The sequence below is a fragment of the Heloderma suspectum genome, chromosome 3, assembly GCF_057233095.1.
Source record: "Heloderma suspectum isolate Gila_16-S chromosome 3, 16-S_ref, whole genome shotgun sequence".
Lineage (NCBI taxonomy): Eukaryota > Metazoa > Chordata > Lepidosauria > Squamata > Helodermatidae > Heloderma > Heloderma suspectum.
Window position 1 is genome coordinate 55,707,962 of NC_139460.1, and position 16,210 is coordinate 55,724,171.

General features: G+C 40.0%; 1 protein-coding gene across 24 annotated transcripts in view; it reads left to right on the forward strand.

The window, feature by feature from the left end:
• Window positions 1–16,210, forward strand: part of BBX (BBX high mobility group box domain containing) — a 186,192-nt gene that overhangs the window by 127,282 nt on the left and 42,700 nt on the right. For 19 of the 24 annotated variants that reach the window (XM_084843292.1, XM_084843293.1, XM_084843283.1 and 16 more), the window contains 6 exons: window positions 653–851; window positions 2,551–2,618; window positions 7,307–7,387; window positions 9,654–9,734; window positions 14,612–14,671; window positions 15,750–15,830. In XM_084843292.1, coding sequence (XP_084699418.1) covers window positions 653–851; window positions 2,551–2,618; window positions 7,307–7,387; window positions 9,654–9,734; window positions 14,612–14,671; window positions 15,750–15,830 — 570 coding nt within the window. The remainder of the gene's footprint in view (window positions 1–652; window positions 852–2,550; window positions 2,619–7,306; window positions 7,388–9,653; window positions 9,735–14,611; window positions 14,672–15,749; window positions 15,831–16,210) is intronic. The other 5 variants (XM_084843299.1, XM_084843303.1, XM_084843302.1 and 2 more) reach the window with 1 other exon arrangement.

Below are 16,210 nucleotides of genomic sequence, written 5' to 3' on the forward strand. Positions count from 1 at the left end.
CAGCCAGAGTCTTATCCACAAAGGCACACACTCTGCAGCTAGCTGGTTACAGGAGTAAAGTAAGCAGCATCATATTCCAGAGGGCAGTTCAAGAGTGATAACTATCGCATGCACTGAAATTCTCAAATGCATGCTTTGGGGAAAAAGAAGCCCACATTGATATCTAATATAACTAGCTACCTAAATACCAGAATATTTCAATGAGCCTTTTAGGGTTTATCATATAGAAGATATTATCAGATCAGCGCTGAAGTTTATTGAGGATGGTAGACCTTAGTAAGGAGGGAATGTTCATTTTAACATCCTATTCAACCATTTTCATTTAGAGCAGTAGTCAAAACTGGGCATGTAGGAGATATTGGGTTGTAGCCATTGTTAGTCTAACTTAAGTCCCATTCATTTCAGTGGGTCTACTGAAAGTACAACTAACACTGGATACAACCCAAAATGCCACAATTGAACATTGTAGACTATAGCTGCAATCCTATGAACATTTACCTGGGAATAAGCCTTGCTGAAAATGGTGGGACTTACTTCTCTGAAACATGCATAGAGTTGCAATCTTACATCCTAAATTCAGTACTTATTTTCCCATGGTTTCATACAAAATAGTTTGCTGTACCTTAATACAAATTACCTTTTTTCTTCATAGTACAAGGATGCATTTATGAAAGCAAACCCTGGCTACAAGTGGTGCCCGCCTACAAACAAACCTATGAAAACCCAGTCCTCCACAGTTACTAACCGGAAAAAGCTGTGGGCTTTCCCATCAGAACCCGCAAAAGATTTGCCAAGTCCCAAAAAGTTGGTGAAGACAGAAGAAATGCCTCAGCTGAACTTTGCAATGGCAGGCAAGTTTGAGATCTCTGTTGGCATCAGTCACCCAGACTCTGGCCTATAGTAAGGCTGCTTCCACATGAGGCCTTTATTGTGCAATCGCTTTGCCTTATTCATGAAATTTAATAGGGGGTTCAGATAACAATGTCTTCCATTTGTGACCCTCCCATGTTTTCTCATCGCTTCTTCTACCTTTTTCCTTACCACGGAACATCTGTTACGGAGTAGTGCTAGGAGCCATCTGTCAGGAAACACCCAGAGCGCTGGCCCAGGCCTAGATATCAGCACTTTATCTAGATTGGCAAAATTATCCAGTAGTTCACTGGAATCAATGGAAGTGCATATTTGTAATAGGATGCTGTAGAGTTAGGGGAATGTGGAAGCTATTTGGCCCTGCTAAGTTACATTTTTGTAAATGTTGGCTCTACACAAATTTAATGTCTCATAACATATGTTGTCAATAGAACGTAGCTTTGCAAGTACCTCATTTTATACATTTGTGTAACAGATTATCAGAGGATTAGTTTCAAACTAAGGAAAAGTTTCCGTGGTATGGGAAGAGAGGAATATCCCTCTTTTTTCCAGGTTTTGACCAATAACCATATTTGATTTCTATATATTCTAACTATGGCTTCAACCCTTGATCCCATTACATTATCTTATGCTCGAGGATCACACTAAACAAAATACACACTCTGGGCCCTGGGTTGTTCTAGGTTTATCTGAGGGTTGTTTAAGCCTCAAATAACCCATGATGCCAGAGTTCACATGCCACAACAAACAGGTCTGCCCCCGCCATGGCTTGCATATTCAAACTGGCGGCCGAAGCACTTCTCGGAGCTCCCAGGTTAACTAACTCCAGTGGCTTATCATGACATGCGAACTAAGTTTCTGTGTAAGAACATGCCTTACACAGAAAGTGTGTAAGAGTATGTGAGTGTCTTCCTGGCCCTGTGTACATGGATAGCTTGCAATCTGTATCCCATTTCCTACGTGTGTCTCTTTCAGACTGTTTTTATGTTTCTAGCAAATCCAGACCATGTCATACTTAGAGTAGAGCATTGAAATCAATAAGACTTAAGTTAGTTATGACCAAAGTGCCATTGATTCCCCGAGTCTAAGCACCTAGGCTTTCCTGATGATTTAGAGCCTCTAAAGGCTTCTAAATCATAGGGAAACCTGTGCTTGTAGAGCAGGTTTCCCCCTTCAGAACAACCCTCCCCACCAACAAGCTTTCCCCCACTCTCTTCCTCCATGTGATTATGACCATGTGGAGATCACCTGGAGGGGACTCAAGTCACTTATACAATTTTTCTGCACTTTGCTGTGACATTTAAAGTTGCCAGTAGTACACTGGTTTTATGAATAGCTTATTGTCATACTGGTATTATTAGATTTTCCATTCATCGGCATTCTTTTTTTAGATATATGCTGTTTACCTGTGGATATTTTTTTCTACTTCGAAGCAGCAAGAGAGATCAAATAGTTGTTAAAAGTATATACACAATAAACAATTATAAGCAGTTGTTCAGGGGAAAAATAGAATCCATTTTTCACAATATGTTTTAAGATACATTCTTTGTCAAAGGGTGTAGACTTTACAGTTCTTTTCAGTATTGAGGGCCGGTATGTTTAAGGCAGTATACCTGCCCAAGACCCCATTAAAAAAAGCACTTTGACTGAAACATTTGCATATATATTTTTCTTTGACAGATCCTACGCAAATGGGAGGCCTCAGTATGCTACTGTTAGCAGGAGAACATGCCTTGACTGCACAAGAAGTAAGCAATTATCTTTTCTGCTTAATCCTTTTATTAAAGAATGTTTGACAAATAGGATATATAGTAATCTATCTTTGCAGCTATTTGATAGGTCTTTTATCTGGGGCAAGTGGCATCACCTAATAGTTATAAAGCTGCACTTTGTCATGAAGCACTTGGTGGTGCAATGGGGAGCACAACCAAGCCCTTTGTATCTAAAGAGTTAAACTGAAATTAAGAGGAAGCTGTTCTTGGAATGTTAACAGTTCTCTGAATGCAGTCACAGCCCTTCAAAGCCAAATCCACTTCTTTTGTCAAATGCTTGATACAAACTTGTACTTTGGTGATTTAAAATTTGAATACATTATAGTTATAATAACTAGTAGGACTCTGCAACAGAATACTGTAGTGTGGACTGCTTTGATTCAAGGTCCTAGCCACTTCATTCCAGTTCTCGCCCACCCACCCCCTCCCAGTGTTCTTCTCCCACCCCCAACCGCTCAGTCAGCATTCTGTGCCCACTGAGCATAATCAATCCAAACCGCATTTGGTGTTTTTTTTCTTCATTTGATTTTTGTTTTGTTTTGAAGGATGTGTGGACACATTTGTGCCCAATTCCAGTTACAATTAGTTAATTTGATTTCTGTGTTGATGTGTATGGTCAGCTCTTTCTTCCATCCCTGGGGACGTTTTAAAACAGTTTCTAAATGTGAACCAGGAAAGATTCGCTCTCCTTTTTATCCCCTCTGCCTTGTCCTTGTCCATTCCTCCTCTCACACAGTTTTCAGTTTTTTCCCCTGGTCACTCCATCCCATTTCCCCCTCCCATCCAGGTGTCAACATTTTCCCCCTCTCAGTCTATCAACATTCCATGCCATTGAGTTATCACTGGGGGGAGGGAATCTTTAGGGCTGTTTCCCCCTTAAGATTATGTTGTACCCTTGCAAAGCTCAGTCTGCTGAGATCTTCCTCTTGTGTATGGGCGGTGTGCTTTTGGCTATATTCACATGAGCATGGGTATACTTGAACTGGTATTAGAAGGAATGATGCTACAGAATATTTATTATTATTATTATGCCGAGGTTCTCTGGGCGGTTCACAGCCATTCACAAAAAATACAATTACAACATTATAAACATTATACAATATTACATAACACACCATTATAATAAAACACAGTCTAAAAAGTTTTTAACATACAAAATTTAAAACAATTTAGCTAAAAACAGTTTAAGTAAACAATTTCAATAACAGACCTGTTTAAGACAGCAGACATAAGTGCCCCATCATATGGCATTAACATAAAAATTTTCTTAAGTGCCAAAAGCACATAAATATATATTTTACATACTATTAGTTTCGAATCAATACTGGCAGCTCAAGGCAAGTCATTACATAAAGGTTAAAATATGTTTAGAACAAATAATGTGAAATACAATACAGCATCCCTCTTAAGATATATATTAATATCTCTATTTCCAGAGAGATAACAATGTTAGTCTGTTGCAGCAAAAACAAGTAGACTGCAATCCTAAGCCCATTTTTCTAGGAGTAAGCCCCAGTTAACTTAATGTGACTTCCTTCTAAGTGGAGACATATAGGATGGCACTATAGGAGTCTTAAGGATTATCACATTTGTTATGGCATAAGCTTTCATGGACTAGGGTCCATTTCAACAGAGGCATGAAATACTGGAGTCTCCCTATGAAGTTCCTTTTTCCTGGAGAAACTTCAGAGAGGGACTCCAGCATGAAACCACTGGAAAACAATTGATCAGAAAGTTCAGTTCTATCACCTGTGGCCTGAATCAAGATAAGGGTTTTTTAAATCCCACTATAGGTGTTAATTTAGCTTACACTGGCACTTACTCTCCTGACATTGATACGCTCAATTAGCAACTGTAGTGGGATAACAACCTGTTACCTTGATTCAGGCTACAGGTGATAGAATCGAACATCTTGATAAATGGTCATTCAGAAGAATCGTGTGGCACCGTAAAGACCAACACATTTACTGTGGCATAGGCTTTCATGGACTTGAGTTCACTTCATCAGATACGATCAAAAGCTTATGCCATAATAACATGTCAGTTGTCAAGGTGCTGCAAAATTATTTGTTGTTTTTGCTACAACATAACTAAGATTGTTACCCCTCTGGAAATTGTTACAATGCCAAGATGTTTGTGTTGTCATCAACATTGTTTAGTGAGTGGTTGGTCACTGAAATAATTTTGCATTCATTTAAAATTTAATGTAGTTGTCATAGTTTGTCCTTTTTGTATTTCATTTCCCTCTAACCTCGCTACTTAAAGTTTCCCCAATCCCACAGCTGAGTGTATATGTATGTATACACACACGGCCCTGTGCACTCACACACCTACCTGCCCATTTATTATCCTAACACTTGACGAACCTGATGAGGTGGACACTAGTCTACAAGGGCTTATGCCATTATAAATGTGCTTGTATTTAAGATGTCCCAAGATTCTTTGTTATTATTATCTCTGTAGTACAGATGGGGACTGGGAAATTGCTTATGGCCAATGAATGAATTCATAGCTGAGGTGAGCTCAGAATCAGGCTTCTGGCTCACAGCTCATGCTCTTAACCACCACACTACAGCAGCTCAGCTCTCCAGGACTGTATTCCAGTGCTGGGTGGAGCCAAATGGGCTGGGGCCAAAAATACCAGCATATTTCAGCCTAAAGCTCTTACTGCCAGTAACTCAGCCTTAAGAGAGGCATTTCAACCTTATAGGATGAGAGGAAGGCAATGACTACACAAAAGCCGGGAAACCACTGAATGATCGGCGGGTGGGGGAAAGGGAGTGAAGCCACGGGAAGGGTGGCATGACTTTCCTGGGAACCCCAGAGGGCTGGCTTGGGATCCCAGGTGGGCTGGATTTGTCCCCCCAGACTGAGGCTCTGCACCCCTGATTTAAAAAACCACTTTCCCAGCTTTGCAAAGAGAAGTGTATGGCTGTAACTTGGATCTCTAGTATGTGAAATAGATACACAAAGCTTTAAAGCAAGCTGTTTGTAGCACAGGCTTTAAATTAAAGAATAAAAGTTGTTTTTTGTTGGTTGTGGCAAAGGAGCATCATGGGTGTGTATAAAAACAGCAAACAGTCTTATGGTGCATTTAAAAACTAACAGGTTTATTGTTAAACTATCTTTTGTGGACTAGAGCCTATTCCATCAGAAAAAGATTATGTATATAACTTGCTGTTGGGGGTGAGGGGAAGAATTTGCAAACTTGAACCCTACCTCTAAATCTTTCTGTAAGCTTCAGTGCCTATAATGCCATGACTATGATTATGCTTGTGCAATATCAGAAGCACTAATTTGCAGGCTTATGTCTTCCAATAAATCTGACAAAGTTCTTACAAAAGGTCCACATTAATAGCAACTTCAGCAAACCTTTCCCAAAATAATCTGGGCAGTCTTTTGCCTAGCGAGTGATTGCATTGAAGCACGCAGTGTAAAGAAACCCCTCTTTATAGTTTCTATCAAAGAATGATTAGCCAGACATGAAGGAAGCAGAGTAAGTTTGAATATTAATAGCCAAAAGAAAGCCCAGTTTGCCATCCTTGGTTTGCATTTAGTAATTAATTGGCAGGAATTAAGTACTATTCTATTGTATTAAGGACATTTTTCTTGAGTATCATTAGTGCAACCAGATTAATCCTCATCTTCTGAACAGCTGTTAAGCAAGAAACTAGGTATTGACAGTCATTAACTTTGCTGAACTTTCAGGAATCTTTATTGTGAGCGGATTGCCTCATGTAGCAAATGCTGCAAGTGGTTTAGAATGCTGTTATGTCTCAACCAGGAAAGGGAAATGAAGAATCAATGCTGGCATTTGCACATTTGCTAGGTGCGAGCCACTTTCTTATGCGCACTGAACCTCAAATGATTTCATAGGCTTTTTCATTTTTCTGTACTTCGCTTTTATCCCAACCCAGTTTCCCAATTTATGGAAGTATGGGTGAATGGAAGGTGGTCTTATATGTGCGGGGGGCGTAGTTCTTTCTTCCACAGTGTTTTCAATGTTTCTGTGACTACTTTGTGTTGGCACTGTTACTAAAAGCAAAACATGATGGCTCCACCGTTCTACATATTGGGGATGGTCAAATGCCTTTTGATCTAGCCTTCCTATTTCTTACCTTCAACCTCTAACCACTCCTTTTATCATGCTCCTTTTTGTTACAGATATGTTTCTCCGTCCCTTTCTCTTTGCTTTAAATTGGTTTCCATTTCCCTATAGAATTAAATTTAAATGTCTTTGCTTATATGTTTTCATGAGTTTTCTCCTCCTTAGCTGTCAGCTATTTTGTTTCTTTATACCCTTTTGTTCCTTATAGTCTTCATTTCTGCTGCCTATGTTCAATCTTTATCCATTTTGGCTTCAAAACCACATGTCCAATCTGTGCTTGCACGCTTTTCCTTGTTAATTCATGCTTCCTGGTTTCTCTCCTGTGTCCATTTCCCATTCTCTCCTTCCACCTTTTTTCCCAGTCTAAACCATTGTAAGCCTTCAGCTGTTGCTATAGCATTTTTATTTGAAAATGCTTTAGAAATCATTATGATCATCATATAGGAGCACAACTCTTAGCAGTAACTGCATACAAGTCATAGACAGACCCCTTCTGTTTAACATACAACACAGAGATTAGTCCCTAAAGTTTTCTTTCCGGTAACCTTTGTTCTAGATTTCCTCAAGTACATGCCATTCTGATGCATCTAACTCTACAGAAGGATGTCTAAAGTCACCGTTGTTTCAGTTTGCTGAGGTGAACTTCTTATAATGACTATCTTTATTCTTCTCTTTTTACTAATAAAAAACTTTCAGAGAAATCCCAGTGATAGTTGATCGGATGGATGGATGGATAGACAGACAAGACAGACAGACAGACAGACTTGCATAAAGCTGTCTTGGGCTGAAGAAAGGTTTCTTGGTAGAAATTATCCTGAAGCAAAAACCTACTAGTTAAAGAAACATTTAAATCATGGTTCAGGATTGCTCTGGACAAGTCTTGTTTTGTTTTGGTCAGCTAATAGTTGTGATTAAAGTGTAAAAAAAAAAAAAACCTCCCTCAGTGATATGTGAGCATAGTGGATCATGCTAATATCTGCACCAGGCGCCCATAAATATAAACAACAGCAGTTCCCATAATCATACTTTTTCCAGCCTCCATGATCATGAGACTTGTTGCAAACTACATTCATGATTGCCCAGTTTACACATTAGGCGTAATCCAACAAAAGTTAGTCATGACTAAGTCCCACTGAAATCAGTGGAACTTGAATTAGTTGCAACTAAATCCCATCCCATTATGTTCAATGGGTCTTATTCATGACTCACGTTTGCTGGATTGTGCCCATTATCTGTGCCCGTGGGAGTGTGTAGCTGGACAAAGAATAGATTGGATAAAATGATCACAAGTTGCAGAAGGATTTCTGTTAAAAATTTTGAATAACACAAACTTAAACCTGATTAAATTTACTCTAAATGAAGGGTGCAGTCCTACTTCTGAGTAAGCAGGATTGCACGACACATGTTAGTTCCTTGATCTTGCCTGCCTCATTCCAAAGGCTCACAGTGCATTAGAAATTAAAAACTTGTAGAAAATGTATGCTAAAACTTTATATCCAATTAAAAATTATACTTTAGTCACTAACAGGTTTGTAAATAACTATGCCCCTCATCACCTGTGGTGAGTAAATACTGACTCGAGGTGACCAGATGGGAAAGACCAGATGAAAACAGAAGTGCATTTACTTTTTCTTTCAGTCATTATGTACCACCACAAATGTGAACTTATATACATGGCAAGACTAGCTACAAAAACAAAGATGCTCACTCCAAAAGGTTCTTATAACAATTCTGAAAGAAGCTCAAGCATTCACAGATATGCAAGGGAGAGGAATACTATAGTTGGAACCAATGAGAATTCCCTTCTTTTATATGCCTTCTTTGCCTTATCATGGTAAACAGATGTAATAGCCAAGACAGTGTTCTTACGCTGAGCATTTATGCAGCACTTTTTCGTAAATGCTCAGTAGGTCTAAGAGATTAAGATAAGACCGAAGGGAAGGAGGCAAACTCCATAGTATAGAGCACCCCAAATTTTTACCCCCAAATATTATTGAAACTAAATGCAGTAATTTTCAATAGATTATCTGATATCACCAAAGAATCTTGGGGTAAGTAGCATGATTCAGCCAGGGTTAAACACCTTTAAACACCATTTATTTCCACAGAAATGTAAAGTATGTAATTTTAAGCCCAACTGGTTTCAATTTGAATGTTCACCACAAACTTAAATCTTACCTGTTGAAATCAGTGGAATGTAAAAGTGTTTAACTCTGACAGGATCATGCTCATTAATGTCTTCAAAACAATCCAGAAAGTAATAAACTTCCAACTGAATTTTTTTGACCAGGCGGTTAAGATTGCCATTAGTTATATACCATGGTGAAATTTTTAGATACGCACTGGAACGTTTCAGTACTGAAAAAATAAGCTAGAATCCTGAGATTCCAGTCTAAAACTCATTTCTTGTAAGTAGGCTTGTTTGAAATCAATAGGATTTGATTTACTTCTAACTAAATAAGTTCAAAATAATATTGCTTATTTTAGTCTGGAAAGCCTAACCCTTTTCTACTGTTCATTCAGCATGGTGCTGATCATTTTAGTGCTTTCTGTGCAATTAGCATGTCAAATAAGATGCTTAATTTAATTCTGTCAACAACAAGGGGTCAAAACCTTTGACTTCGCTACAAACTGTGATACTTTTACTGCTAATACCTTTGTGACATTTCTTTCTTAATGTCGTTTTATTGATTGTAGCAGAGGTTTTCATAGTGAAAGTCATGTTGGTGTGTTTTTTTTTAACTTTATCATTTACTAGTCCCTTCAACTTTTTCATACTGCTTTGCATCCCGAGGAGCCACAAGTATAAGAAGCGTTTTGACATTTCAGAGGAATACAAAAAACAGATTGTGTTGACATATGATATTCGAATAGTTAGTTTTTAAAAATTGCTTTTCCTCCAGATTTCCTCAAGCCCATCACAACCAGATGCCCTTGCAGATTCAAAAGAAAGTGATGAATCAGCGCTATTTCAGTTTTCAGAGGTATAACTATTCTTACTTTTAAAAGAGGGAAAGAGAGAGAAGAAATATAATGTAATGTGTCAGTGCAGCCTTCACAGCAAGTTGGTTTCAGATGTTTATTCTACCATTGCTTTGAGTATTAATCATTGATTTGAGAGTTGATTTAAGTATACAATAAGATTATAATATTCTAGGAGCACTAGATAGGTGGAAGCACAAAGCTGTACCTCCTTGAAAGAAGTGGGACTTCCCACATCTAAGTAAACTGGATTCAGGCACTCTAAGTGCACATTAACCCTGGGACAATGAGAATGAGCCAAAACAGAATCTCTAGGTGGTACCCTGACCATAAATAAGAATTATGCCTCTGTGCTGCTGTATGTAGAACCTTGTTGCATCCTTCTTATGTCTTTTTTCATATAATTCACTCCTTTATTATCTCTTTTCATGCTTCAATCATACTTTTATCTTCTTCAGAACTTTGTTCTCTTACTACATTTTCAAATGGCAAATTTGCAGTTCACTAATTTAATCCTCTTTCATTTAATGGGGTGGCATAGCAATTTCTTAGGATTGTAAAAAATCTACCTTGGCATCTGGTGACCAGTTCCCAATTGACAGAGGTGCATATGGGTTGATCACCAGATACAGATACTACAGAAATGTAATGATACTAAGTTTGTTTTAGATAGGAAGGAATTATTTCCCATTGCGCTCTCTCTCTCTCTCTCTCTCTGTGTGTGTGTGTGTCAGTCAAAATCACTTTGGAGAAATCAAATCTGTCCCTGGTTTGTCAGTAATATATTGGGCTGGCTGGGATTAATAAACATTTACCAGGACTCTTAGAGATTTGACCAACTGGATCAACAGTAAGTGATGGCCCAATGCCCTTATGAGCAGTCTCTTATTGGGATGGGCAGGTAGAACGGCCTTACCTCCCCATAGTGATGTGTCGCGCCCGCCAAGCCATGTGTCTGTTCCTCAAACATCCTCACAAAGGATTGGTATCTCTTCAACAGCCTACAAGGAGGAATGGGTAAAGGATCCCAGGAGGTTTGATTTGGCCTCCAGGTTCCCGACCCTTGCACTTACCTTTTTTGCTGTCATTTTGCCTTATTTCTACTCAGTATTCTCCCTAGCCCATTTTTAGCTGACACCACCACCACCCCCCGCATGCACACACAGTTATTTTTATACATCCCTTTTATTCTTTTTTTTTCTCCTTTAACCTTCCCTTGAAGTAGGATTTCTCATGGCCCAACTCTAGAACCTCTTTCAGTGGTAGGACTAAACTGAAAGAAACAAGGTAGCAGTAATAACTGTGGGTGTATGTAGTATGCTTATCACTGAGAAACTTTAACCATCCATTTATTGAGGGAAGAGCACACTTGTCAGAGGTTATGAATTCAGGTAGTTTCAAGCCCTGGCACCTCTCAGTTAAGCTGGGACAAGACAGGGAACCCTCAAAACACACTAGCAAGAACAGGATCCTTCTTCTCACTGACGTATTCAAGTGTCTTGCCTATCCTTCCCTCCAAGCTGACTTTTCAGGTCCATATTTGCCTAACATTTCATTAGGCCAAAAGGCAGCACTACACATTAACTGAGCAAACACGCGTTTCCAAGCGTACATTTGGCTAGGTAATGCAAATACAGGTGTAGGAGGCAGCGTTTGTGGGCAAGTATGAGCACAGAATGGTGCGGAAACCTTGCCAGTGCTCCCCTGAAAGTGCTCTCTAAGACGTTTCTCTCCCCCAATTCAAGATTTTTTATAGGTTCAAAACAGCCAGGAGCACATTTGCAGGGGAACATGAGTGGGTTGGCTAATGTAGTGTCCAAGTCATAGGAACATGGGAAGCTGCCTGATAACTGAGTCAGACCATTGGCCCATCTATTGTTGACACTCACTGACAGCGGCTCTCCAGAGCTTCAGGCAGGATTCTTTCCTAGTTCTAGCTGGAGACACCAGGGATTGAACCTGGGACCTTCTGAATGCCAGCGCGTGCTGTATCACTAACCTTCCCTGTAGTGGATATTTTATCTTCAGACCACTTTGCAAATATTTCACAGTGCCCCCTCAAAGGTTACTTCCCATCACCAGATGGGCCAAATAGCAACAAGCCCCAAATGTTCTGAAAAACCCTGGCAGGAAGCACTGCAAGGATGCAATAGTGGCAGAGAAGAATTGCTTCTTTGTTGCTATGACTAAGTCCCTTACAAGTGTTCATTCGGGCTTGAATTTTATGCCACAGGCGCTCCTCTCCATACCTGCTTCATTTCCCTCAGCTGTTCAATATACCAGTGGGCCAACTGGTCTCAGTAGGGAGAGGATAATTGTGAGTGGTCGTGTCAGTCTGGTAATAGTGAACAAGCTATCTCTCCGAGAAACTTGTTCAGTGTGTCCAACATTACACATCTTCTGATCAAGGAAGCATTTACAAGCTTTCAAGGAAAATCTGGGAACACAGTTTGAAAACCTCTATCCTCAGTTATTCAGCATTAGAAAAAGACACAACATATTGGTCATAAATGGGTAAAGATAGAATAGTGAACCTACCAACCCTAAGTTACCCAAAGCACACATTACTTTAAAGATGTAACAAGCAGCTGTGTGGGTTTTTTTTATTATTCTAGAGTAAGCACAGAGGACTTGATCTGGATTGGGCTCTCCATCCTGCAGTTTATATTGCCAAATAGTGGTCGATTAAAACAGATGAATCACTATTTGGCAATATAAATGGCAAGGGCAGGGTGTTAATCCAGATTGGGTCTGCAACAGGGCAGAAAGGGCTAAAGCCGCCTTGCCCACCACTTTTTGGGACTGTGGGCACATTTGACAATTTGGAAATGGTCCTGGGCACCACTACAAAATGGCTGTCATGGGAGGTGTGGCTAGTCACAAAGGACAAATACTCCAAAGACTGAGTACAAGGCAGAGGTGTGGTCAGTCCCATCACACACAAAACAAGTCCTTTGAACCCACAGTTTTCATTGCCAACAGACACCTATTTCACCGAAGGCAAACTCTTTTTCTCTCCAGCTCCTCCTCTACCAGCCAACTCATTCCCCCCATCACTTTTTCGCTCTGGTAGCTTTTTCACTCGAGTGCTGCAGAGAAAAGCATTGGCCTGCAGCTTCCCATTGTCTTCATTTCCTAAGAATGTTTTAAAGACATACCATGTAGCCCAGAGGCATTCATGGAGCAGCAGCTGAAGGCACTTGCTTTGCTTCAGAGCAATCCCAGCTGCCAGTGAGAAAATTTGTTATTGTTTTTCATAATGTGGGAGGGATATGACACCTTGGTGGGTGCCATGAAAATTGTCCAGGGGCACATTGGTACCTGCAGGCTCCACATTGTCCACCCCTGCTCTAGAGTAAAAGCTGCTTGCTATGGATAGTATCCAATAGGGGCCGTGCCCATTCAGCCATCCCCGGTCCACATGTGGCCGTAATGCAGCGGTTCCGGGGCCAAGCCCCAATGTGTGCATAAACACTGGTTTCTGGAAGGGACAGGTTGCACCCTTGCAGAAACAAGTGTTTTGATGCACATCAGGGCTTGCCCCTGGAAGCCTTGTATCGCAGCCACACGTGGGGCTGGGCACAAGCAGACCAGGGCCCAGCGGGGCTGGCTGAACACGCACAGCCCCTCTTAGATACCATGCAATGTCTTTAAAGTAACGTGTGCCTTGGACCTTAGTCTGAAAATATGAAAAGCAGCAGAAGCTGTGTATTTGCTAATTAAAACTAGAGGTTTATAATATATTTTAAAGGATAAGAGGTTTTCCTCTAGGAATGGTGAGTGTACACAGCAATCTATGCTGTTTGGCACTCAAGAGCTATATGGTAATGTAACATTACTTTTGTGCTAAGCTTAATTCTCTGTGGAACAAGAACACAATAATTTCCCTCAGATTAGAGAGTTTGGAGAGAGCCGTGAAGGCACTTAAGTGCTAGGAAGGATCTTGAACTTCTTCACCAGAGCTATTCCCTTGTGGCAGGCCAAACACTTGTAGCAGCAGACAGCAAAATAACTCCCATCTTTCTCTACCAGAGAAGAGTTGGTTTTCATTCTGAACATAGGAGAGTAATTACATTTAGATCATTTAAGGGAGAAACACACAAGCATCTACATAGTATCTTAAATCTTCATCTCAGCTACTGGCACCCATGCTTTTTATTAGTACAAAGCTACCAGTCCCTCAGGACATCTTTGGCAGATTTTCTATGCAAAAATTATCCTCCTGCCCCCTTTTTTACCATGCTTTCAATTTCCCCACTGAGAGAAATATCACTGCATTTTGCAAGAAGTAAGCCATCATTTGCGGACTGCAGTAAAAACTGCCCAGCACCTGTAAACATACAAAAACCCAGTAGCGCAACAGCCTTGTGTGTTGATGCTCATTGTGCTGGAGCCCAGGATGCCTGGGGATTCTTGGCAGCCATCCCAGACAGCTTTTCTGTTCAGCCTGGGTGTTCTTCATATGTTCCCTTTCTTTTTATGCCTTTCACTGCAGCAGAGAATAATACTGAATATTTGTGAAAGGAATGATACCATCAAGTATATGTGTCATTCATAATGGACAGCCTTTAGCCCAGGAACAAAAGTTGCCTTGTCAGTCATACACAATTCTTTATACAGCATGACACTCTTCACCGTAATTTCAGTATGTTTGTCTTTGTTTACCCAATGGCTGATGTATATTTTTTTCAGTTAAAACAAATGATTTGGCTAATAGGGAGCATGTCCTTTCTTCTTTCTGCTGAACCTTGAAACCAGTTCAGGTAATAGAATGATTTGCACAGATGCCTTTGTATCTTTTGGAATCCCAGAACCCACATTAAAATCCCAGGACATTTAGAATAACCATGGTTTAAGATCTATATGTCTTACTTCACAGTTGGGGAGTCTTGAACCTGTGAAACATTGTAGGAAGTCAGCCCTATTCCAGTTGGCTGAGGTAAGATCCCCTTCTTCAGTCAAAAAATGTGTATTTTTGTTATTACCATTTAGGTATTAATGCAGACTAGGGATGTATGAGAATTTTGGATTTGCTTGCAAAACTTGCAGGCATGCCCTGTTTGAAAGTAAGAGCATGTGTCCGCCAAAAATGTTAGCAAATTGTCAAATGTGTGCTCACATTCATCACGTTCCTGATTCCAAATCTGATTTGTACCAATTCCCCTGTAGGGAAAGCTCTTATCTCCAATCAACAGCTGATTGGAGATAAGAGCTTTACCATGCTGAGCACTGAGAAAGGGAGTCTTTTGCACTGCTTACCAAGGAAAAGCTCTTCTCATTGATCAGCTGCCAGGAGAGGGGACTGAATTGGGGAAGAAGCTGGCTAGCCAGAAGTTCCCAATGCCTGATTCATAGATTGGGGGCAGGGCCTGCCACCATGATTCCTCTCCCCCTTCTATATGCATTCATTCACCATCAATACGTTATAAGAGCAGGGTGTCTAGTAAATCTATGAATTAGGCAAGGGCATACCTTATTGCTCAGCAACACAACAATTTTTCACCAGACACCTAGTTCCATGTTACAAAATCACACTTGTAGGTTAGCTCTTAACTCTCCATTTTGCCACTATCCCTTCAGGTACGAAAGAGAGAATTTAAACTGTCATGCAAGGTAAAGAGTGTGGACATGATTTCCAGTAGTGTAAACTGATATCGCTTTTTTATATTGAAGCTAATCAATCAATGGAAATGTATCTGTTGACACCAGAGGAATCACTTGTCCTGTATTTTAGTAGTCTCCTTAGAGATGCCCCAATTCATTAACGTTTACCCCAGAAATTGAATCCCACATTTGAAAGTATTTCTCTGCTGCTCTCCAGGATACTAGTTAACAGAATATTTCATTAGATAATACATACTTGTTTGGGTCTCCTGTACTTGAATTGCTCTTCCAAATGTAATTGTGGAATTTGAAATTTCCTTTGATGATTTATGTTAAGCTTGAAGGCATAACTTTATCTGTGGCACCGTGATTTTATCTTCCCCCACTCCTTACTTTCTTTATTTCTACTTTAGATTTCATCAAGTACATCCCATTCAGGTCCTTCTGAATTAACAAAGCAGTGTGGGACATCGGCATTGTTTCAGTTGGCAGAGGTAGTATTAAAATCCTGTGGCTTAATTACTACTGGTACATTTAGGGAAGAGAAACTGAATGATGCTGGTTGCCAAGGCCTGGGAAACAGAGCAGTAGTACAGTCATAATTAGCATTGTTGTTTATAGAACCATAAATTACCATGTTGGTGCCAAGAATCAAGATTTTCCTTGTCTATCCATTAGGCATACCGTCTTTGTATGATCAAACCAGCAAGCTAAGAACTGCTAACTTCAGGATGTAGTAGTACAGTGGGTAGTGCACAACCACAGAGGATATAAAATATTTCTGTTAATGTTTTTTTGTTTTGTTTTATATCTTCAGTGGTAAAGTTCACAAAGTGGCAAGTACATGAGTGGAAAAGTTATGTTGCTTATCACT